The 25,901-nt window shown below is 40.1% G+C and overlaps 1 protein-coding gene across 3 annotated transcripts in view; it reads right to left on the bottom strand.

Annotated features, from left to right (window-relative positions):
• RGS20 (regulator of G protein signaling 20) overlaps nucleotides 1–25,901 on the bottom strand; it is a 126,809-nt gene that overhangs the window by 87,890 nt on the left and 13,018 nt on the right. Inside the window, exons 2-3 of one of the 3 annotated variants that reach the window (XM_053661019.1) lie at nucleotides 17,146–17,328; nucleotides 1,390–1,689 (exon numbers count right to left, since the gene is read on the bottom strand). The exons of 1 other annotated variant lie outside the window; for it this stretch is intronic. In XM_053661019.1, the coding sequence (XP_053516994.1) occupies nucleotides 1,390–1,689; nucleotides 17,146–17,328 (483 nt within the window). The remainder of the gene's footprint in view (nucleotides 1–1,389; nucleotides 1,690–17,145; nucleotides 17,329–25,901) is intronic. One more of the 3 variants, XM_053661020.1, reaches the window with a different exon arrangement.

Genomic DNA, 25,901 nt, shown 5'->3' with positions numbered 1-25,901 from the left:
TTTTAATACCAAGTGATGTACTTTCACGTTCACGATTGCTCTCTCCAACTTTCCTCTTCCTCTGGCTCTGGGTCTTTCCTTTCACCCTCCTCTCCCTTTCTCTCACTTCCTGTGCTCTGTCTCCACCCTCTCCTCCTTCCCCAGACGAGCAATCCCAAATCCCACCTGGCTCTGGCAGCCGCAGGCTTCGCTGCGGTGGGTCACCCGAGGCCCCACGTAGGCACCAACTTGCACCCGGACCGTAGCCCCCTTCGTTTAGCCTGGAAAGTACCGAGACCGTGCGCGCAAAGCAAGGCAAGCGCTGAGGGTGTTTGCAGAGTCCTCCTCTGCGGTATCCACGCCTCCGCGCTTGGGGGCGCAGCCAAACTCAAGTGCCGGAATGCCTGCTCATCAGACCTTGTGAATGAAGGAGGTAGAGGGAGGTGCGTGTGTTGGGGGTGCGCTGTGCAAGGAGGGGCTGCTCAGTCTCTAGAGATTCTTGCCGCGGACTCCCCTGCCTCTGGAGGGCAGCCTCTTATCTCCTCCCTCTCCCCAGGGTGCTTCTTGGATCTCTGCCCCTATCCAACACCGGTTCCGCCTCCGTCTAGGGTAGTCCCACCCGCACTGGGAAGGGGGACCCTCGCTCATTCCGGCCTGCGGGAGCCAAAGGCTTCACCTCGTTCGGAGAGTAGGGTTGGATTGGGTTGGGTGGCAAAGTCTAACTCCAAACTCCAGATCCTTCTGAGACCCTTGGCAGCTGCCCTCCCTCCGTCAGGGTCTCTGGAGAGCGGGATAAGGAGGAAGGCCTGGAGAGTGGAGGAGGAACTTTGTCACCAGGCCTGTGCAGAAGAATCAGATTGACGAGTCTCCCTAGAGTCCCCAGGGTGCCCTCGGGAGCGAGGCATTGCCGGGGCTGTGAGCATGAGCTCAGAGGGCTAAACTGAAGTTGGATGCTGACCCAACACAAAAATAATACCATGTCATTTCCTCCCCGACCCCTCCAGCCGGCAGTGGCTGGGGGTGGGGGGCAGAGGAGTGGGAGCACGAGGAGGGACCTGAGGCGCAGCTGAGGAAGGCTGGAAGGAGTGGGAGGAGAGCGATGCGTTAAGAACCTGTGTCTGAGCAGCCTCAGGGAGAAGGAGGGTTTCCTCCCTCTTCCTTGAATCCTGGAAGAAAACGGCCCAGGAAAAAGTGGCTTGGAGGGTTTCCTGAGTGGGGAAGTGTCAGGAGAGTTGCCAGTGCCTGTTCCTTGAACTTGCTCAACCCGGTTTCTACTTTCCCACCTCTCCTTGCTGGCCGGAGCCCCTGTTGGTCCCTCGTGGAGTGGCTCAGTCAAGGTTAGGAAGGAGTTGGGGATGCAGGCGTCCTGGAGTGGCCAGAGTTGGGCATGGTGGGGACAACGGTACTCACGGGTATGAACGAGCTCTGCCCAACGTTGGCATCCTCTTCCTGAGGCAGGCGTTCCCCTGGGCCTCGGCCAGGCAGTGTCAGAGCTGCCCGGAGCAGGAGCGAGAGGCGGCCTGGCCACTCCTCGCCCCCGCGCAAGAACCCAGTCCCCCGCCGGGCGGAAAGCAGGAGGGAGAAGTCCGAGCGCCGCCGGGGAGTTTCAGGATGGGGTCTCCGGAGAAGGTGAGAGAAGAACTGCACGAGGCTGTAGAGGGTGCTAGAAAGGAGGGTGAGCAGCTTCCGAGCAGAAGGCAAATCTGGGGTCTGTGCAGAGCAAGCGAAGGGCAAGAATGGAAGGAGAGAAACGAAACCAGCATACCATTACTAATGAGCCCAGCTACAAACTGAAGAAAATGTGTACTTAGTGCCATTTACTACAGCATTACTATGGGGATGTACGAGAAGGTCGGTGAGAGCAAAAAGAAAGGCCTTTGGTTAGATTTTCTCCCCTCAACCTCTTTCCTTCCCTTTCTCCCCTCTTCCTCCACCTTCCTTTCTCACTCTTCCCCTCTTTCTAAATCCCTGCTGTTCAAAGTGCATCCTTGGAGCAGCAGCTTTGCTGACTAGGAGTTTCTAGAAATGCAGAATCGTGGGCCTTACCAGAACTACTGCATCAGAATCTGAATGTTAATGTTCTCAGGGGATTCCTATGCACAGTACAAATGTGAAGTGCAGTGTAGAGAAGGGCCTGTGCACGTCTCTTGATTCTTTAGAATTTGAATGAAAATCTCCTGGTATACTTTTGCAACTTGTGCTCTTCCTCTCTTATCTCTCATTCTCTTTTTTACCACCCCCCAAAGTGCCTGGAGCTCTGCCTGCCAGAGCCATAGAAGGTGGACTTGGTTACCAGTTTCCACTGGGATGGATATCTGGGAGACTTAGATGGTGGGAGAAGACTGAGGGATCCCAGACCCACCTCAGACTTGGGGGAGAAAGTGTCTGGCTGAAACGACTTCAGTTGTGCTGCATGGGGTCGGTGAGACGGAAGATCGGGCCTGCGTTGGGGCTCTGAAGTGCACACTCTGCATCCACCTTATTCTCAGGATCATAAGCCTTTCCATCTTTCACTTGTTGCTTAGGAAACCTAAGCGTCCAGGGTGAAGGTAAAATCTTTTCTCTCTCTCTCTCTTTTTCTTGGAAAGTTGAGGAAAGCATTAACCTAGACGTTAGAAGTCTAGGGTACTAAATTAAGACTTGCAACTGATTCGGTAGCTAACCATGGGAAAATCACTTTACTCTTTGAAATTCTGTGGTTCATTTATAAAGTAAAAGATTAAATTCAGCAGCATTTTAAAGTCATCTGCCTTCTCAGTCTCTCATTCTTGAGAAGCTCTCAGAGCTTCTTGGTCCACGGACATTTAATGAACTTTCAAAACGGAATCTAACTCAGCCAATCCGAACAGCCCCCTCAAGCACAACATAAAAAGACACTTTCATCTGATTATGAAAGACAGGAGTAGCTGTTGCCAAGAAAAATGAAGGTGGAGGTGGGAAGGAGTGAAAAAACGTGACAGAACGGAGGGGCTTGCCAGGGGGTGAGGCGAGCGTGGCGAGGTACGGGTCTGCGGGGCTCAGCTACCGCTCTCCAGGGTCCTGAAGACGGACAGGCCACGGGAGGCTTGGTGGGCTTGGCGCAGTGCCATCGCTCTGCAGTCGCTAGGTCCCCGGTGTTTTCTTTCCGCGGTGAAAGTCTGTGGGAGCGATTGTCAAGAGAGAGGGAGGAAACCTAGCAACCCATTCTCATTCATGAGGGCCTTTCTGGGAAGCTGCTGAGCGCGTTGGCTAATTTGTCTTTCGTTCGTTTGTATGCGCCTGGGGAGAGAGAGTGGAGCTCGGTTTGCACTTCCGAGTAAGTTCACACTTTCATTTCTCCTCATCACTTTTTCCTGGAGAATGAGGTCGTTCTCCCAGTATTTGCATTCTTCTCGTCTCCTCTCCCACTTTCTGGAACTGGACATTTTGTTTTAGCGCTGGGAGCTCGGGAGGCTTCTGGAGAAGCGCCAATAGCTCACTTGAGGTGGGGGACGTGAGCTATTTGGAAAGTGCTCAGAGCAGGCTTTAGTACCCAGGACGTGCCCCGAGACTGGGGTTTGGGGCCAGAGCTCTGCCAACGCCAAGCAAGCTTGGCCACCCTGGGGGGCGCTGGACCTGGGTGAGTCAAGGCTAACATGGTGCGCACCTGCGAGGTGGCCAGAGGCGGTGGTCGTGTGTGCCTCGAGCACGGCGCCACGCGGCCTCAGGAACTCCAGCCACATGGGCACTGGTGCTCCCGACTCTATGCTACGAAGGTCAAGAGAGAACCGACACAGTGCCCCATGACTCAGAAGTGGACTAAACCTATGCAGACCTCAGGAAAGGGCTTGAACAAAGTGAAAAAGGCTGAAAGTAAGCAGACACACTCGGAAAACTTCATGGGCCTTTCGTCGGTCCCAGAATTTTCATCTTCAGTTGTTTCGAAATGGTTTTGTGAGAGTGTGTGAACCTGTTATGGGACTCTTCTCTTTTCTCCTCTCACCCCAGTCCTTCTTTCCAACATACTTGCACTCCCCTTCCTGGGGCATGCTTCATTAGGCATTTTGCTTCGGTCCTGTGCTTCAAGACAGAGACGCTTCTGAGAGAAATAGAGGAAATGGTCACGCAGAATTAAAGTCCCAGACTCAGTCCCAGAAACACAAAGCCTGAGCTTCTTTGATCTTCTGGAGACATTCTCCTTTTACCCTTCCCTAGGTCGGGTGGTTTCCCTCCAGACCAGCGGTCTCTCCTCAACTCTGGCTCTAATTAGTGAGAGTGGGAAGCATGATATATGGAGGGTGCTAGAATCCATTACTTCCTTTGGCCCTTCTGGCAAAGGTAGAACAACACAGTATCAATGTAGCCACAAAATTCGATCTGAGGAAAGACCTTCAGCTGCTTGCTGTGCTGATCACTCCAGAAAGTCCTTTCTTTTAGGCCTTTAGGTTCTAGATGACAGTCTGAGGGTTTCAAGGATATTAGCCACAAGATGGAATCATCTTGAAATCTGTATTTCTGAAAGGACTGCTGCTCAGATATTATTACTTAGGGAGTACTTTATTCTGATGGAATATCCACTTCTCAGTATCAGTCACATTAGTAATTGAATTATGCAGAAGAGAAAAATCACAATACCCCAATTCAATATAAACAAAATCTCACCCCTTAAAAGGCAAATTGAAAATTTTTGTTTACCCCTAAATGGTACCATTTCATAAAGGAAACATCTTTTGTAGGTAAGAATACCAGCCCCTAATCTAGTATGGCTGGTATTCTTATAAAAAGAGGAAATTTAAACACAGACATTTACACAGGAAGAATGCCATGTGAAGACAAAGGCAGAAATCAAAGTGATGTATCTATAGGCTACGAGATGCCAAAGATTGCCAGCAACACCATAAGTAGGAAGAGTCATGGAATAGATTCTCCCTCAGAAAGTATTTAGTCACAAGACTGAAACATGGAAACCCCAAATGAGTTTTCAACATGCTGTCTTGCTCTACAGATTTTAGACTTGCCAGCCTACACCTGTATCCTATTTATTCTGGTCTTCTAGAGTACCTTGACTAATATACCCTAATGTAGGTTTTATTATCTTTCATCTGGTCTATTGGAATAGTCCCATAACTGGCATTTATTCTTCTTTGCCTCATTCTCTCTTATAGTATAGTCTAAATACTGAAGCCAGAGTTATCCTTCAAAATGTAGGTCAGATGTTGTCACTCTGCAACTTCAAACTTTCTAGTGGTTTCTTATTTCAGAATAAAATCCAAAGTCTTTACACTAGCCTTTGCACTATGTGAATGGTTCCATACTACCTCTAAGATATCCCTTTTCTCTATAACTATCTCCACATTCATTTTCCATAGCATTTATTGTCATCTGACATATTCACTTGTTTACTGTATGCTTTTGTTCATTACTGTATCAGTAATGCCTAGAACAGTGCTTAGCCCTTAAAAAGTACTCAATAAATATTTGTTGGACAAATCAATTGACAAACAAACTATTACTTAGCCATGAAAAGGAATGGAATTCTGATACATGCTACAACATAAATGGACCTTGAAAACATTATACTAAGTGAAAAAGGCCAGACACAAAAGAACAAATTTTCTATGATTTTATTTATATGTGGTACCAAAATTAGGCAAATTCATACAGATAGAAAGTGATTACCAAAGGCTGGGGAAGGAGATAATGGGGAGTTATTGTTTAATGCATGCAGAATGCTTGGGTTAATAAAAAAAGCTCTGGAAATAGATGGTGATACTTACATAACCTTGTGAATTATTTAATAGTACTGAATTATGCACTTAAAGATGGTTAAAATGGTAAATTTTATATTATTTAATATGACACTAAAACCTTTCTAAGTGTGACCTGTGTGAACTTGTCACAATGTTAGTGACTACATTCCTTATGCTGTACATTACACCCCCATAACTTATTTATCTTATAATGGAAAGTTTGTAGCTCTTATTCTCTTTCACCTTTCCACTCATTTCTCCATCCCTTCCCCTCTGGCAATCATCAATTTGTTCTCTGCATTTAAGCCTCTTTCTGTTTTATTTTGTTTGCTCATTTGTATTTTTTTTAGAGCACATACATAAATGAAGTCATATGGATATCTAGGTCCATCCATGTTGTTGCAAATAGTAAAATTTTATTATTTTTTCTTTGTTGGGAACCCTTTGCCTGGTTTCAGGAGTTGTAACCGCCCCCCCCCCCCATGGATAAGGCTGAGTGAGCAACCTTCAGACTGTGAGCCACTAAGGAGACAAAGCTTATCTCTGGCAGCAGCACTGCTTCTGCTGCATCTTCTGCCCCCAATCTTGGTCAGTTAGTCAGAGACAGGTAAGACCTCTCAGAGGAGGGGCAACCCAAGCCAGACACAATCACCTGGGAGGCCCTCAAGGAAGGACTGGGGGGGGGGGCTTCAGCAAAGAGGGTGTGATGAACCCTCACCCCCCTGGCTATTCTGACATAGTCTGAGTCCCCATTTCCATCTGGGAGAAGCACTTCCTGGCTCTAATCCACTTAAGCCTAAAAACCTATGACTGTGAAGGCAGTGCATCCCTTTGTCAGCTAGAGTGGTTCTGGGGTGATCAGGCATAAAAAAGAATTCGTAAAGTCCTGTGAAGCCTGCATTGCTAAAAGTGTTTTCATTCATATGATAAGGGTCTGAGCAGGAACTGAGTATGTCTCCCAAAGTTTTTGCAACCCCCTTACCTGACAGACACTGACTCAGATTAAGCCCTCAGATTTCTTTGAAATGTTATCTATTGTTTGATCCTGGCCACCTGATATTGATGAGCTTTACCTGTATTCCTGTGTGTTACAAACCTAATAAAGGCCATTGAAGAACAGGTTCTTGGTCTTTCTCCTGTGAGAGACTGACCACCTCTCCTCCCCAAGCAGATCATATCTTGGTAGTTTCATTTTCATCCGTGGTAGATGGGGGGAATTGCAGGAAAATTTGCCCCCACATTCCTTTTTATTTTTATTTTTGACACTAATGCAGATGTCCCCATGCCCCACCCCCAACTTTGCCTGCCTCCACCCATCAACCAGTCTCCCCCACCCCTCTGGCCATCACCATACTGTTCTCTGTATCTATGAGTTATGCATGTATGTTATGTTCTTTGGCGCATCCCCTGACCTTCTTTTATCCTGTACCCCTCTTCCTTTCTGACAGCTGCCTGTTCCATGCATCAATGCCTCTGCTTCTATTTTGTTTCTCTGTTTATTTTGTTCATTAAATTCCACATATGAGTGAGATCATATGGTATTTGTCTTTCTTTGACTGGCTGATTTTACTCAGCATAGTAGTCTCCAGGTCCATGATGCTGTCACAAAAGGTAAGATTTCCTCCTTCTTCTTCTTCTTCTTTTTTTTTTTACAGCCACTAGTATTCCACTGTGTGAATATACCAAAGTTTTTAATCCACTCATCTACTGATGAGCATTTGGGCTGTTCCCAGGTCTTTGCTATTGTAAATAATTCTGCTATGAACATAGGGGTGCATATATTCTTCTGAATTGGTGCTTCAGGCTTTTTAGGATATATTCCCAAAAATGGGATAGCTAGGTCAAAAGGCAGTTTAATTTCTAATTTGGGGGATAACTTCATATTGTTTTCTACAGTGGCTGCACCAGTCTGCATTTCCACCAACAGTGCACTAGGGTTCTCTTTTCTCCACATCCTCACCAGTACTTTTTGTTTGTTGATTTGTTAATGGCAACCATTCTGGCATGTGTGAGGTGATATCTCATTGTGGTTTTAATTTGCATCTCTCTGATGGCTAGTGACTTGAGCATATTTTCATATGTCTGTTGGCTCTCTATTCTGTTGCATTGATCTATATGTCTGTTCTTATGCTAGTACCAGACTGCTTTGCTTACAATGACTTTGTAGTATAGTTTATTATCAGGTATTGTGATCCCTCCAATGTTTTCTTCTTTCTCAAGATTGCTGGTGCTATTCAGGGTCTTTTATGATTCCATATAATTTGTTTGAATATTTGTTTAAGATTTGTGAAATACGTCATTCATATTTTAATAGAAATTGCATTTCTCGATTTAATAGAAACTGAGAAATCTTCCTCAATTTCTTTCTTCAATGTCCTATAGTGTTCTAAGTACAGGGTTTTTGTGTGTTTTTTTTAACCTCCTTGGTTAAATATATTCCTAGGTACCTTATTTTTTTTGTTGTAATAGTAAATGAGATTAGTTTTGTAGTTTATCTTTCTGATAGTTCATTGTTGGTGTATAGAAATGCCACCAATTTCTGAACATTAATTTTGTATTCTACTACGTTGCCAAATTCATTTATTAGCTGTAGTAGCTTTTTAGTGGAGTCTTTAGGGTCTTGTATGAAACATATCATGTAATCTGTGAAGGATGACATTTTTACTTTATCCTTTCCAGTATAGATGCCTTTTATTTCTTTTTCTTGTCCAGTTGCTGTCACTAGGATTTCCAGTATTATGTTGAACAAGAATGGTGAAAGCAGCCATTACAAGATTTTATATTTTTTATTGCTGAGTAATATTCCATTCTAAATATGAAATTTATATATGTCACATCTTCTTTATCCATTCATCTATCAGTGGACACCTAGGCTATTGTAAATAATACTGCAATACATGTAGTGGTGCATATATCTTTTTAAATTAGTGGGTTTTTTTCCTTTGGATAAATACCTAGAAGTAGAATCACTGAGTCATATGGTATTTCTGTGTTTTTTTTTGAGGAAACTTCTATATTTTGAGGTAGTTCTATATTTTTGAAGAAACTTCAAATCTGTTTTTTCTCTGTAATATTCTGTATCTCTAGAGATCTTGAAAGGGATTGTTACTACATAAAATATCAGAAAATTAAAAAATTTCAAAGCTTATTTTTGAAGCTTCAGTGACATTTTTCTGGTACCTCCAGTTTCATAAAAATTGTATGTATCTAAACTACTATATATATATTTTTACCATGGAGTCTTTCAATTAAAAAAGTTCATATATACTTACCAAACAAGTCATTCCTAGGAATAGTATGTAGTATCCTTACAAAATCCCTACTATATTTTACATGTTTATCTTTTTTTTGTTTGTCTATTTTTTAAATATATTTTATTAATTATACCATTACAGTTGTTCTATTCCCCCCTTCATCCCCCTCCACCCTGCACACCCCCTCCCCCACCATTCCCCTCTTTAGTTTATGACCACGTGTCTCAAGTTCTTTAGATTCTATATTTCCTATACTATTCTTGCCTTCCCCCTGTCTATATTCTACCTACCGTCTATGCTACTTATTTTCTGTACCTTCTCCCCCCTTCTCCTCCCACTTCCCTGTTGCTAACCCTCCATGTGATCTTCATTTCTATGTTTCTGCTCCTGATCTAGCTGTCCTCTTAGTTTGCTTTTGTTTTAGGTGTGGTTGTTGATAACTGTGAGTTTGCTGTCCCTTCACTGTTCATCTTTTTTATCTTCTTTTTTTTAGGCAAGTCCCTTTAACATTTCATATAAGAGCTTGGTGATGATGAACTCCTTGAATTTGATCTTATCTGAGAAGCGCTTTATCTGCCCTTCCATTCTAAATGAAAGCTTTGCTGGATAGAGCAATCTTGGATGTAGGTCTTTGGATTTCATGACTTGGAATACTTCTTTCAGCTGCTTCTTGCCTGTAAGGTCTCTTCTGAGAAATCAACTGACAGTCTGATGGGAACTCCTTTGTAGGTGACTGTCCCCTTATCTCTTGCTGCTTCTAGGATTCTCTCTTTTATTTTAATCTTGGCTAGTGTAATTATGATGTGCCTTGGTGTGTTCCTTCTTGGGTCCAACTTCTTTGGGACTCTCTGAGCTTCCTGGATATCCTGGAAGTCTATTTCCTGTGCCAGATTGGGGAAGTTCTCCTTTATTATTTGTTCAAATAAGTTTTCCACTTGTTGCTGCTCCTCTTCCCCTTCTGGTACCCCTATAATTCAGATGTTGGAATGTTTAAAGATGTCCTGAAGGTTCCTAAGCCTCTCCTTGTTTTTTTTTTTGGATTCTTGTTTCTTCATATTTTTCTGTTTGGTCATTTTTTTACTTCTTCTGGTTCACTCCTTTGATTTGAGTCCCAGTTTCCTTTCCATTACTATTGGTTTCCTGTGTATTTCCCTTCATTTCAATTAGTTTAGCTTCCATATGTGACTAAAATCAGCCAGTTCTGTGAGCATCCTGATCACCAGTGTTTTGAACTGTGCATCTGAAAGTTTTGCTATTTCTTCATCACTTAGATTTACAGGCTCTGGGGCTTTGAGATCTTCTTGAGCCATTTTTGGTCTGTTCATGCCATTAGGTATGAGGAAGAGAGCCTTAGATGTTCACCAGGGCAGGGCTGCCCAGGTCACTGGATTGTGACGCTGTATGTGGGGGCGGGGTCAGAGAGGGGCAATAGCGGTCCCCTCTGCTGCTTCCCACCCCTGGGGCCTGCGAGGTCTGTCTCAATGCTCGCTCCTTCACCGGTTTATCTGCTCGCCAATGTGTGACCGCGATCAGCCCTCAGTGGGTCCACCGCCTTGTGCTCTCAGTGGGTCCGCCCGCTTCTCCACACCTGGGATCTGCCCATGGCTGCTGGCGCACCTGGGTTGTGCACCCGGGTGGGTCCAGTGGGTCTTTTCTGCCCAACCCTGCTCTGCTGCTGGCTCTGCCCCTGGCTCTGTCCCTCTTACTGGTTTGGCTGAAGGGTTTGTTATTGTCAGACTTCCATATAGTTCAATTTTCTGTGGTTTGGCTGTGTTTTTGTTGCTAAAACTTTATTGTTTTTAAACTTGGTTGTGTGAGAAGGTATAGTGTTTCCACCTACGCCTCCTTCTTGGCAGAAGTCTACATGTTTATCTTTATCATAAAAACAATTTACTTTTTTTACTCCCATGTACAAACATTGACAAAATATTCTCATATATGTTTCTTACTAATCATTACTCCCTGCCTCTCCCCAGCTTTTAATAAGGAAATTGCAGATCAGTGAGGTTAGATAATATCTGTTAGAAAATGACTCCCAAACTAGGCCTCCTGACTGATGCTTTGTCACCTCACATCAAGGAAACATGGTCATTGTTTACTGGTGCAGAAATATGACAACCAATGACAGTGATTCTGTTGACTCATTTCTCTAATGTCTACACTAGTTTCTCCTTGTTATTAAGTACCACATTTAGCTGTCTTTAACCACATTCATTCTTTTATACCAAAATTCTAATTTCTTATTCTTTTCATACTCGGAAAGTAATAAGAAACTTATTACTAGTTATGCTTTCAAATCTCCACTGAAGATTGAATTACTGACTTCAACCTTATGGGTACTAACTAGGTCACATAATCATGTGGATGTGAATTCCCTACTTTCCTTAGTAAATGGGTTAGTGCTCTGAGGTCTTAAAAGGATACCATAGCTTGATGCTATGTAATAGCCTGATTTACCTAAAGCAAAGGAATAGCATTACTGAATGTAGAAGCCCTTGACCTTTTAGATAGTAAAGAACACACATCAAAGCGAAGGCTTTCAGAGAATGTGCTCCATAATGTCAGACACCTTTGGTGAATTAAATCCATGAATTCCAGAATATTGCTACTGTATTCTGAAATGAAATGCAATGTAATTGAAACTCTATATAATTGCAAATTTTCTATTTAATTGTTTTTTCAAGAAATCCTGTAACCTTAGGGCAGCAAAGTTTTTCCAAAATGGTTGACAGTCATGGTCTAATCTAATTGTAAATTGTACACCTATTTTTCACTTCATGTACAATCTCTCTTAAGGATATATATATATATATATATATATATATATATATATATATATATACATATTAGGTCATTAAGGGTTCATATTGTAATATTTCATCCTAAGGATCTTCAAAGATTGATTTCAGTAACTATGAGAAATGAACAACTCTTTCATCAAAATGCCAAGAGCTGGTGGAAAAATGCAAGCATGAAAACTGCAAGTGTGACATGTGCAGGGGATGAAACTGTTTGGAGTAATCAAGTCTTCTTTCTTCTTTTTCTTAAGTTGTATCCATGTGTAAGTTTCCAACACAGATGTTATTTGAATTGTAACATTTTCCCTGGGCTCTGCTGTTCTCTGAAGGTGCTTAGTAAAGGAAAGGAAGAGCTTGGCAGAAGCATAAAGCAGTAGCAAAGCCATAGATAGAAAAGGGGGAGGCAGAGTCAGGAGACACAGACTCTACCAGTTTCCCGTGTGATTCTGGGTAAGTCTGGGCTCTTATTGGCTGCAGGGTTTTTTTTATTCTTTACAAATGAATTTAGTGAAGATGGTCTCCAGGGTTTCTAACAGAGCAGACTTCTAGATTCAGTATGGTGCCCGTTCTCTGACACAATCATTCTCCATTGCCCTCTTTTGGGATGTACACACCTACACAATCCCCAGCCCTGACTTAAAGCAGAGAAGCAGAGCAGAACCCTCAGGGAGAGCTCTAGAGCCAGCCTGCCTCCCCAAGCATGCACTTATCAACATCCCCATGGCGACTTCTTCAGCTTTCTTAATTAAATTACAGCAGCCTCCTTAAACATTTCCTGCCTTGAGCCTACACAGAGCCTATGTCCACTCTAACTTGTTTTCCACCCCGCAGATGGAGTGATTTTTCTAAAAGGCAAAAGCGATCATGTTACTTTCCTCCCTCTAATGTGAATTGGCTCTTTATTTTTCTACAGGACTTAGTATGGCATGAAGGCCTTTTTTTTTCCATTTGTTGATGTGCACTCTGCTTATGCACATTTCTCACTATTCCTTTATACTCAAAGGTCCAGTCATATCCCCTTGTACCCTCTGCCCAAATCATGCCCCTTTCCCAATTTGGCTCTTCCTCTTCTCTTCCAGGACCTCCTACAGTCCTTAAGTCTCAGCTTAAGATGCCATTTCTTTTGCAAAGTTTTCCCAAGTTGGGTTGGGTGCTTGTCTGCTTTCTCTTATCACAGCACTGATAGCACTTCCTGTACTCTGCTGTGGTGTTTAATTTCCAATTAGACTCTAAGTCCTGTGAGTATCAGGACTTTGCCTTATTCAGACCTGTGTATGAAAAACCTGAAGCAGTACTGGGACACAACATGTACTCAATATATGTTATATCAATGAACTTAAAAAGGACATGATCTAGAGTTGATAATTATTAAACCTGGGTAACAGGAACCTAGGGTTTTATTATGCTATTTTTCTCTAATTTTATGTATGTTTGACATTTTCCATAATAAAAAGTTGTATAAAAAGACATGATTTTAATAATTGTAACTCATCTCTTCTTAAATTCCAATAGACAAGAAACTGTGGGATAGAAGCTACCACAATTCTGTGTGTGAGCCTCATGGTAATGGGATTTGTTAAAATGGGAGTTGAGAGAAGGCCTGATGCAAAAAGATCTTTATTGAAGAGCCTGCACTCCATTTATTTCCACTAGCCAGGCCGGATCCTCCCATTTCACACTGCTGGAGCACAAAAATAAACACACAAGATGTGAAAAACAAGGGAAGACATTGTTCCGTCCCAAGTGGACAGTTTGTCACAGGGCTCAGGAAGGCTGCATGGGCTTTGTGGCTTTTCCAGTGTTATTTAATAAACCCAGCTTTGTGTGAGCCTCACTTAGGCTGCAAGGGGCCTTAATATTCTAAAGCTTTCTCCCTCTCTGGCCTGGCTGCCAGGAGAATTTGTGAGTAGTCACTGATTTCTTTGAGTTGGAGTTAATGGAATTAAATTGCTTTGCTTGGCATTTTAAAAGGGGTGTTTTTCTTGAGGAGACTGGGGTTTGGTACTGCCTTGAAATTACACATTTTGGAGCCTTTCAGGATTCATAACTATCATTAATTTCCTTTAAGGCACATGAGACATTTGGCTAAAGAAAGATTTTAACAGTGACTTTAGCTTAAAGAGGTCATGAGGATTTAGTATCTTTAAGGTTTTACTCACATGATGGGAATAAAGCAGGGAAATAATGCATTCCTATCTATAATCAACTGGCCAATCAATGTTGTATGTGCCCAACAGGTGTGAAGCCCCACTTCTAGATAAAAACAAGTAGATTAACAACTGCTGTGGGATAAACTGGCTGCAAACAAAGTACTTGGGTTCTAGGGGGTCGCCAGGACAGCAGTGCAGGATGAATGGGAAGCCTGGATCCATGCATGCAAATTGGCCTTTTTTTTTTTAACTCAAAGTATCTGATTAAAAAAACTAATAAAATTATATGACAGGCATTATTGTCTTAATTTTATAGGTGCTAGAACCAAATTCAGAGAATTAAACCCAACTTGAACCTGAATCATAAAAGCAGTACTTGCCATTCTAAGGACGTTGCTTTTTATGTCTTCATACAGCCTGGGCACCATCCTTTTGGTGCATCTGGGTACACCAAAAGGTTGTGCATTACTGGACTCTTTCAATTGGAAAAAAGGATGTTTTCAAGTAATCAGATTTTGTTTACACCTGAGCCATGAATTTTATGTTTGAAAGCTTGTAGTGCTTAAATTTCCACCAGATGTCACCATTTGCCACTCTTTTACTCCCTTCAGTCTTGCTTCTAGGAAGGAAGAGCCCATCTGGCACTTGGGCTCCCCAGAATGGTTCTTGCATCTGGGTATGAGCTGAAGGACTGTGAGCTCTCGAACTTGACTCAGTGAGAGAATGTGAAAATGTGATGAGCCGTCTGCCGCCCTGATTACCCCCCAACTTTTGTGATTTTATGTATCGAATACTCAGCCAATTTCTGATGGGTGAGTCAGGTAGAATTAAACCTGGCCTTTGGCCAAGACTGCATGGAAAAAAGAGGAGGCTTTGAAGTGAATGGGGGACATCAGCAATGCTGCAGCTTCTCAGTGATTGATCAGCAATAGACACCAATGCCAGGTGGGGCTGGGATTTGGACAAGGCTTGAGTGTGACTTCTGAGAAGGGGCCAGAAACAGGCCCAAAGGACATGCCCCTCACCTACTCAAATTTCACATGTCTCAAATTACACTACTTAGAGTTCATTCATTTGGATATAATGTTAGCATTCCCAGTAAATTTTGTGAGGAGAAATATATTAATTTTGACATCTAAGTGCAAATAAATTTGAACTTAATTTTTTTCTGATGGGAGAAACCAGGCCAGAATGACAATGAGGTGCCCAGGGGCACCTCGTAACATGGGGATGTTGGAGAAGGGGGTAAGGTGAGAGGGATGGGGAAAAAGAGAGAGAGAAAGGAAGACCACTGTTATCTCCCAGTTTGGCCCAGGCTAATGGGCATGGTGCCCAGGAGACCTTCCTTTGTTTCCTATCCCTCACACTCTGCACATCTTCACCTTGGCTATCTCAAGTTGTAAAATGGAAGTGGAGAGTATAAACTGAGTGCAATAAGCCAGGTGGTGAAAGACAAATACCATATGATCTCGCCTTTAATTGGAACCTAACCAACAAAATGAACAAGCAAGCAAAATAAAACCAAAGACATTGACATTGAGAACAGGCTGACAGCGACCAGAGGGGAGCGGGGAGGGGATTATGGGGGAAAAGGGCGAAGGGTTTCGGAAACAATTATAAAGGACGCATGGACAATAACAAGGGGGTGTGGAAACAGGGGAAGGAGGTGGTGAGGGCTGAGGCGGTAGGGAGTAGGGGGGGGAAAGGCAGAAAACTGTACTTGAACAGCAATAAAAAATGTTAAATAAAAAAGGAATGCACATGGGATAATGAATGGCCCCTAAAGCCTGGACTCCTCCAGGAGCCAACAAGTGATGGGAGATCCCTGGTTTTCTTTACTAAAATTGCAGCTCCAGGAAAGGGAAATCTTATAGACCTAATGACACTATTAAGATGTTAAAAATAGTCAGTTTGCAGCTATTAAAAAATGAAGCAGTACAACCTGGCTTTATTTGCTGAGCATATGCTCATTTTTCAAGCCAGAAACAAAAGTGTCTGTATAATTAAGTATATGTCCTTTCTGGAAGGTGCTGATGGTAATAAAGCTCTCTCTTCAACTGAAAACTTCAAAAAATATATCCTTCTGCACATGTGACTTCTGGGTAAAAGGTCACAGATGAAAGTCTTAAATAAAATGAGGCTAAATTCAACTTAAAGACTTGGAGAGAGCAGACTTACTCCAAAATCGGGAGATATGTAAAGTTGGTAATACCAAATGCTTTGATAATTTCTTCCCAGTAATGTTTCACTCTTTTCATTTGGTCTTATTTTGCTCAACTATTTTTGCCTAACCTTGAGCAACTTTTACTGATGACTTATAGATAAAAATATTCATGTCCAGGTGTGTCTGGCTTATTGGATGGTCATTGGCTGGCCTCAAGAGATTGGGGAGTGACACAAAAACTTCACAGTCCACCCATGTCCCCTGGGGTGTGGGGTGTGTCTGGTGACTCCAGACTTTAGTTGTTGTGAGGCCTATCCACAGAACTTTGCTAAATAAGGAATAAAAAGAGGAGATGTGTGGATTTATCTCTGAGATGCATTGATAGGCATAACTAAGAGATGTTGTGGGTTCAGTTCTAGATCTCAGCAATAAAGTGAGTCACATGAAATTTTTGGATTCCTACTGCCTATGAAAGTTAGGTTGACATAATACTGGAGTCTGTTTAGTGTGCAATAGTATTATGTCTAAAACATTGTACATATCTTAATTAAAAAATCTTCATTGCTAAAGGAACCAGCACCTGAGCCGGTTGTAAAAATGGCACTAATGAACTTGTCTGACACAGAGTAGACACAAACCTTCAGTTTGTAAAAATACCACACTGTCTGTGAAGTGCAAGAAAGCAAAGCACAACAAAATGAAGGATGCCTGTATAAAGCTTGTGATAGATATGAAAATGCCAGAGCTCAAACACCTAAATCAGGGCTGCTTCCTTTGAGCACTGCTTTGGAATGCCCATATGCTGATTCAAAGCTGCAGTTGCTCAAAACATATCTGGACAACTCCTTTAACACTGTCTTATAGCCCTGTCCAGGTAGCTCAGTTGGTTAGAATGTCATCCTGATACACCAAGTTTGAGCATTTGATCCCCAGTCAGGACACATACAAGAATCAACCAATAAATATATAAATAAGTAGAACAAATTTCTCTCTCTTGCTCTCTCAAATCAATCAATTAAAAAAAAAAGATTCTTTCACAACCTACAGAATGGCCAGGACTTACTAAACAAGGAATTGATACCACGAACATACTGGGCTAGTTCTCTCTTCTGGGAATTGGAAATGAGAACATGGAGACACAACGATGAACATCTGTTGGTGCTGAGCTGTCTTTCCAGTATCTTCCATGACTCTTGGGTTTAGGTTCCTGAGCTGCCAGACTCTTGCCCTCCTGCTGTTTCCTTTAGTCTTCTTGTCATGTGCAGTTTGAACAGGCTGTTAGAAAGATGTGTAAAGACTATAATATTTTTGTTTATTTTCAGTATTATTTTGAATAAAAATCCTTGGATGGTCTATTATTTGAAAATGAATCCTTACAATTTTCAGTATTGAGATTTCAAAACTGTATGAGCAAAATATATTCTGAAAAAACATACTTGATTACACTATTAATGTTAAATGAAATTAACCATGTAGTCAGCAATTTGTGTCTCATTCTTGAATATTTGAATATAATCCAATAGTCTCTGCATCATTTAAACTATTATCTTTCAACATATTTTCTTTATTTTAAAATTCCTTTTCCCTCAGTCATTTCATATGTGGTAGCTATAAAGCCATCCTACAGAAATTTCTAAAATAAGCTCCAAAATGACACAAGCCTAATCTGCATTGGTTTTGCCCAAAGAATGGAAATAAATGGTTCACACAGAACCTCTAACTTTACTATCGAATGTTCCCAGTAGAGTTCACTTAAGTCTTTACCTTGCAAGGAGGCAGAAGTTTAACAGAAATTTTCTAGGATATTTGTAGTTGTTTTAGGGTTTTGTAAAGACTGGTTTGATTTTGGCAGGAAAACCAACTTGATTTTATGAGACTTTGTGAATGGTGGAGATGAGATTTAGACATATATTTTTCCTAACCATTAATTAATTAATTAGTTAATTAATTTTTATAGTAATTCTATGTTTAACACTTTTAAATTTTATTTTTTGTTTATTTTTTGAGAAAGGGGAAGGGAGGGAGAGGGAAAGGAATATCAATGTGTTGTTGCCTCTCTCACAGCCCTGCTGGGGACCTGACCCTCAACCTAGGCATGTGCCATAACTGGGAATCGAACCAGTGACCCTTTTGTTCTCAGGCTGGCAATCAATCCACTGAGCCACACCAACCAGGGCTATGGTTAACTTTTTTAAAAGTATATTTTATTGATTATGTCATTACAGTTGTCCCATTTTTTCCCCTTTATCCCTCTTCAACCCTGCACCTTTCCACCCTCTAGTATCCCCCATCCTCCAATCTTAGTTCATGCCCATGGGTTGTACATATAAATTCTTTGTCTTCTCCATTTCCTATACTATTCTTAACCTCTCCCTGTCTATTATGCTTCTTATTCCCTATGCCTTTTCCCTCATTCTCCCCTCTCCCCCTCCCTGCTGTTAACCTTCCATATGATCTCCATTTCTGTGATTCTTTTCCTTTTTTAGTTGTTTGCTTAGTTTGTGTTTGTTTTTGTTTTTTTTAGGTTCAGTTGTTGATAGTTGTGAGTTTGTTGTCATTTTACTGTTCATAGTTTTTGATCATTGTCTTTTTCTTAGATAAGTCCCTTTAACATTTCATATAATAAGGGCTTAGTAATGATGAACTCCTTGCACTTGACCTTATCTGGGAAGCACTTTATCTACCTTTCCATTGTGAATGATAGCTTTGCTGGATAGAGTAATCTTGGATGTAGGACCTTGCCTTTCATGACTTCGAATACCTCTTTCCAGCCTCTTTTGCCTGTAAGGTTTTTTGGAGACATCAGCTGATAGTCTTATGGGAACTCCTTTGTATGTAACTCTTTCCTTTCTTCTTGCTGCTTTTAAGATTCTCTCCTTATCTTTAATCTTGAGTGATGTAATTATGATGTGTCTTGGTGTGTTTCTCCTTGCATCCAATTTCTTTGGGACTCTCTGAGCATCCTGAACTTGCATGTCTAGTTCCTTTGATAGACTGTGGAAGTTTTCCTTCATTATTTTTTCAAATAAATTTTCAAATTCTTGTTCTTCCTCTCCTCCTTCTGGCACCCTTATGATTTGGATGTCAGAACATTTAAAATTGTCCCAGAGGTTCCTCAGCCTCTCCTTATTTTAAAAAAATTCTTATTTCTTCATTCTGTTCTGGTTAGATGTTCTTCCTTTTGTTCCAAATTGTTGATTTGAGTCCTGGTTTTCTTCCCTTCATTGTTGGTTCCCTGTATATATTTTTTGTTTCACTTTGTATAGCCTTCATTTTTTCCTTCATTCTGTGACTGAACTCAATCATTTCTGTGAGCATCTTTATTACCAGTGTTTTAAACTCTGCATATACTAGGTTGACTATTTTCTCATTGCTTAGTTCTTTTTCTGGAGTTTTGATCTGTTCTTTCATTTGGGCCATATTTCTTTGTTTTGGCACACCTGTTACATTGTAAGGGATGGAGCCTTAACCATTAATTTAAAATATGAGAGTTATAAAAATTATTAAAACCAAAACAGTAAACTGACACCAAATGGGATTTTTATAATATGCTTTTTAGACTTGCAAACAGGATTTTTAGGGGGCAGTTTTAAAGATTTTTCTGAAAGATCAAGGTCAATTGTGTTACTCAACAAATGCCTAAAGCATATACTAGCAGCTGCTACTCTAGTATATAAATAGAAAATGGAAAGTTGTATTTTTTGTTTATTTTAAAATTTTTTCTTTATATTGAATTTCTTGGGGTAACACTGGTTAACAAAATTATAGAGGTTCAAGTGCATAATTCTACAACACATCATCTGTATACTGTATTGTGTGTTCATCACCCCAAGTCAAGTCTCCTTCCACTACCATTTATACCTCCTATTCCTTCTTCTACCTACCCCTACTCGAACCCTCCCCTCAGCAATCACTGCAGTGTTGTCCATGTCCGTGAGTTTCTTTTTTCCCATTCCCCCAGCCCCTTAACCTCCACACCCCAACAGCTGTCAGCCTACTCTCCATCTATGAGTCTGTTTCTATTTTGCTTGTTAGTTCATTTTGTTCATTAAATTCTACATATGAGTGAAATCATATGGTGCTTGTCTTTCTCTGAGTGGCTTATTTCACCTGGCATAATACTCTCTGGGTCCACTCATGCTGTCCCAAAGGGTAAGATTTCCATTTTTATGGGCTAGTAATATTCCATTGTGCAAATGTAGCATAGCTTTTTTATCCACTCATATACCAATGGGCACTTGGATTGCTTCCAAATCTTGGCTATTGTAAATAAAGCTTCAATGAACATAGGGGTGCATATATTCTTTCAAATTAGTGTTTGGATTTCTTTGGGTAAATTCTCAGAAGTGGCATTGCTGTGTCGTATGATAGTTTTTTATTTTTATTTTTTTGAGGAAACTCCCATACTACTTTTGACAGTGGCTCTACCAATCTGCACTCCCACCAACAGTGCACTAAGGATCCCTTTTCTCCACATCTTTGCCAACATTTCTTGTTATTGATTATGATACTCATTGGGACAGATATGAGGTAATATATCATTGTGATTTTAATTTGCATTTTTCTGACAGTTAGTGACATTGCGTATATTTTTATATGTCTATTGGCCAACAGTATGTTCCCTCTGGAGAAGTATCTATTCAGGTCTTTGCCCATTTTTTAATTGGAATGTTTGGTTTGGATGTTGAGTTGTAGAAGTTCTTTATAAATTTTGGATATTATCCCCTTACCAGATATATCATTAGTGAATATATTCTCCCATTTAGTGGGTTGTCTTTTTATTTTGTTGATGATTTCCTTCGCTGTACAAAAACTTCTTAGTCTGATGTAGCCCCATTTGTTTATTTTTTCTTTTGTTTCCCTTGCCTGAGGAGATATGTTAGAAACAATGTTGCTATGAGAAATGTCTGAGATTTTACTGCCTATGTTTTCTTCTAGGATTTGTATGGTTTTGAGTCTAACATTTAAGTTTTTAATCCATTCTGACTTTATTCTTGTGTATGGTATAAAAAGGTAGTTTAGTTTCATTTTAACACACTTCTGTCTAATTTTCCCAACACCATTTATTGAGCAGACCCTCTTTACCCCATGCTTTTGCCTTCTTTGTCAAATATTAATTGGCTATAAAGACATGAGTTTATTTCTGGGATTTCTATTCTGTTCCATTGATCTGTATGTCTGTTTTTATACCAGTATCATGCTGTTTTGAATACTATGGCCTTGTACTAAAGTTTGGTATCAGGTAGCATGATTCTTACAACCTTGTTCTTCTTTCTCAAGATCACTCTTGCTATTCAGGGTCATTTCTGGTTCCATATAAAGTTTTGAAATATTTGTCCTAGTTCTTTGAAATAAACCACTGGTATCTTGATAAAAATTATTTTGAATCTATAGATTGCTTTGGATAGTATGGACATTTTGATATTAATTCTCCCTATCTATGAACACAATATATGCTTCTGCTTATTTGTACTTTCTCCAGTATTTCTTCAGTGTCTTATAATTTTCTGAGTACAGGTCTTTTATATCCTTGGTTAAATTTATTTCTAAGTATTTTACTCTTTTGAAGCAATTGTGAATGAGATTGTTTTCTTAGTTTCCCTTTCTGATGATTACTGGTGTAAAAATGCAACTGATATCTAGATGTATATTTTGTGTCCTGTGACTTTTCTGAATTGATTTATCAGTTGCAGCAGTGTTTTGGTGGAATCTTTAGAGTTCTCTATATACAGTATTATATCATTTGCAAATAATGATAGTTTTACTTCTTTTCAATTTGGATGCCTTTTATTTTGTGTTCTTGTCTGATTGCTATGGCTAGTAGTATGTTGAACAAGAATGGTAAAAGCAGACATCCCTGTCTTGTTTGCAATCTTAAGGGAAACACTCTTTGTTTTTGTCCATTGAGTATGATGTTGGTTGTGGGTTTGTCATATATGATCCTTATCACTTTTAGTTTTTATCATACGTGGGTGTTGGAATCTATCAAATACTTTTTCTACATCTATTGATATAATCATGTGCTTTTTTGTCCTTCATTATGTTTATGTGGTGTATCATGTTTACTGATTGGTGGCTATTGTACCATTTGAATTCCTAGAATAAATCCCACTTGATCCTGGTGTATGATCTTTTAAATGTATTGCTGGATCCAGTTTGCTAATGTTTATTGGGGATTTTAGCATCTATGCTCATCAGTGATATTGCCCTATAATTTTTTTTGTAGTGTCTTTATCTGGTTTTGGAATTAGGATAATTCTGGCTTTGTAGAATGAGCTTGAGATTCTTTCCTGCTCTTGAACTTTTTGTAGTAATTTGAGAAGGACAGGTGTTAGTTCTTTTTTGAATATTTGGTAAAATTCACCAAACCATCCAGTCTAGGACTTTTGTTTGTTGGAAGTTTTTTTTAAATTACTGCTTCATTTTCACTAGTCATAATCTCTCTAGTTAGATTCTCTGAGTCTTCCTGATTCTGCTTTGGAAGCTTGTATGTTTCTAGGAATTTATCTATTTCTCCCAGATTGTCCAATTTATTGGCAGATAGTAGTTCATAATATTTTCTTAAAATCCCTTGCATTTCTGTGGAATCAGTAGTTATTCCTCTTCTTTCATTTCTGACTTTATTTGGGTCTTTTCTCTTTTTTTCCTTGGTGAATCAGGTTAAAGGTTTGTTAATCTTTGTGTCATTGATCTTTTGTACTTTTTTAGACTCTTATTTCTGATCTGATCTTTGTTATTTCCTTCCTCTACTCACTTTGATCTTTGTTTGTTGGTTTTTTCCAAGTTCCTTTAAGTGTAAAGTAAGCTTATTTCTTTGAGATTTAAATCCTGAGCTCTAGTGTTCTAGAAAGAAATTTTTTTTGCTACATAATTTCCCCAAAAATGCAAATATACCAAAAAATCCTTACATCTATCACTCAGTTTCAACGATTATCAACACATTGCCAATTCTCTTTCATCTTCTTACCCCACCCTCACCCTCACTTTTTTTCCCCTGGAATATTTTTAAACAATTTGAAGGGTCCATGCCATATCTTCTGAAATGCTTCTGCCTTAGTCTTTGGGACTTAAAAAAAAAAGCATAACTATAATCCCATTTGAGCTGGTGTTCTTTCAACAGTTATGGAGGCATTCGTTACACGTAGTTCTTAGGCCTCATCTGAGGACAGTTTAATTAAACAGAGAAACATTACTAACAAATAATCTTGTGCAATCCAACTAACCATGCAGACCCTCATCTTCCTTACCTGGACTCTGTTCAGTTATTTCTGGAAGTCTCCAGGGTGTCTCCTTGTGCTGGTAACGTCTCTCAGTTTCCACATATTGCAGCACATGCTTCCACCTCTTTTCTTTAGTACAGTTCCCTCTGGAACTTGTGATAATTACACCCGATGAGCAGGGAAACCAGTCAGTGCACAGGACGCTGTTCCCAACTGGCCCAGAAGCCTCAACACTCCCTCCCCAGCTGAGGGGCCCTTCACGAAGGTAAAGGGTGCTGATAACTTCCCTGCAACACCTCTCTCTGCTGAAGGAGAAGAGATCCCTTTCTATCCCATGAACCCCCTCCTCCACTACTTCTATAAAGACCATTGCCAGGTATCCTTAGTTTTGTTCTTTCTCCTCTAGGCCACACGCTCCTTTGAACCCTCCCCTTCTCCAGGGAACTGCTCACTCCTTTCTCAGGCCTCTATTCATCTAACACTCACCCATTTCTGATTGTTTTCAAAGCAATCGAGTTCACTCTTGCTTTTGCCAACTTTCCTTTGATGTTTTCTTAGTATTTCTATTATTATTGTAATTTTCTGTATAATCTTTGTGTTCTCAGGAAAACTTTGGAAGTAAGGCATATTGCTTTTTATTTTACCAACACCTATCTGAGCCTTCTCCAAAGGCACTCTTGCATCTGTATTAACTATCCTAGCCAAAACAGAAAAAACCTTCTGACTTCCTTTCACTGGACGTGAAGAGTAGGACCCATTGTTTATTCTCTTCTCCCTTTCCCTGTGTCTATGAATTTAATCTGAAGTTGTAAGCCTGGTCTCTTATTCTCTGCACTCCTTTTTTCAATAATACAATGGAAAATTTATTTATTTATTTATTTATTTATTTATTTATTTATTTATTTATTTATTTATTTTCAGAGAGAGGGGAAGGGAGGGAGAAAGAGAGAAACACTGATGTGCAAGAGAAACATCAATCAGTTGCCTCTTGCATGCCCCCAAGTGGGGACCTGGGCAGCAACCCAGGCATGTGCCCTGACCAGGAATTGAATCCAACCAACGACCTTTCAGTCTGAAGATGATGCCCAACCCACTGAACTACACCAGTCAGATCAATAATATAACTGAACTTCTAAAAATAGTCATTGACATTCACATTTTTATATCTAATATTTCCATCTGATTAACTGGTTTTGGTTCACAGGCCTGCACTCAATCCACTGAGCTACACCAGCCAGGGCTGATTAACTGTTTCAATAATTACCAACAATCCTTTCTTTCCAACAGTGACTTTCCCATCACTTATGGAGTTCTTATTTTGTCTTAAGTTTTTTATGTAGGAAGTGTGGTTGTGTTACGCATTACTAATATCCTTGCATATGTAAAAATGTTTTATTCTTAAATTAAGGTGTGAATGACCCTTGGTTATAAAAAATTCTTGGGATACAAAGATATGTCTTTCGAGTTCTTTAGCTATAAGTCTATTTACTGTTTCAGAGAATTATACAGTGAAGGTCCCTTTTTCCCCTGGTAGATATTCTTATTTATTTCTTGCCAAATATTTATAGAAATATTGTTTTAATTTTTGAATTTGAACATTATATGAAGATGTTCTTAGGTTTAGTTTTATTTTCATTAAGTATTCTTGGAATACAGTATGTATTAGGTTGGCCAAAAAGTCTGTTATGTTTTTTCCATAAAAAACAAATTTTTCATTTTTACCAATAAATTTGGTGATTTGGCTATTTTCAGTATGACAGCTATCTCTTGCAATTGGCTTCTACTATGTAGAAGCCAGGGGTGCTGCTAAATATCTTCCAATGCATAACACAGCCCCACAGTCAAAAATTATTTGGCCAAAATGTCAAAGAAACTTCACAAACCACTTTAATATGTTTGATCAGTCACAGCACAAATGCTGCACAAATCTTTTCTTCTGTTTCACTTGCATTTTTACCTTTCTTGAAATAATAAGGCATAACATGCCAAACATGTTACACATTTTATTGCACCTTCAATATTAAAATGGCTGCACAAAAATTCACCAATTTTGATAAGCTTTTAAAAATGCATGGTATATGACTGCTGTCACAATACAATCTAAGAAAATTGGTTTGAATGAAGTTAAAGATAACTAAGGACTACTAGAGGCATTGTACAGAAAAAACATAGTGGACTCTTTGGCCAACCCAATATTTTAAAATTATTCTCTGTATTTTTATCAAAAAAATAAAATTATGATTTTTTACAGAAATTTGATTGTTGCTGCTTCATCTTCTCAGATCTTCTTTTACCTATTGCTTTTATCCATACTTAAGATGCATTTTCAAAATATGTCTTGCATATCTATTATTTCCTTTTATAATTAAAAAAATATTATTTTATTCTAATTGATATTCAAGTACAGTTTTTTGCCTTTTACTGCCATCACAGCAAACCGCCCTCAGCCCTTCCCACCTCCCTCCTGTTTTCACCCACCCCTTGTTTTTATTCATGTGTTCTTTATACTTGTTCCTGTAAGCCCTTCCCCTTTTCCCCTGAAATTCCCTCCCCTCTCCTGTCAGGTCACTGTCAGCCTGTTCTCTATTTCAGTGTCTTTGGTTGTATTTTACTTGCTCGTTTATTTGT

The sequence above is a fragment of the Artibeus jamaicensis genome, unplaced genomic scaffold (assembly GCF_021234435.1).
Source record: "Artibeus jamaicensis isolate MK-2021 breed Jamaican fruit bat unplaced genomic scaffold, CSHL_Jam_final scaffold_916, whole genome shotgun sequence".
NCBI classification, from domain to species: Eukaryota; Metazoa; Chordata; class Mammalia; order Chiroptera; family Phyllostomidae; genus Artibeus; species Artibeus jamaicensis.
The sequence above is the reverse complement of the archived record's forward strand: the minus strand, read 5'-3'. Positions and strand labels throughout refer to the sequence as shown.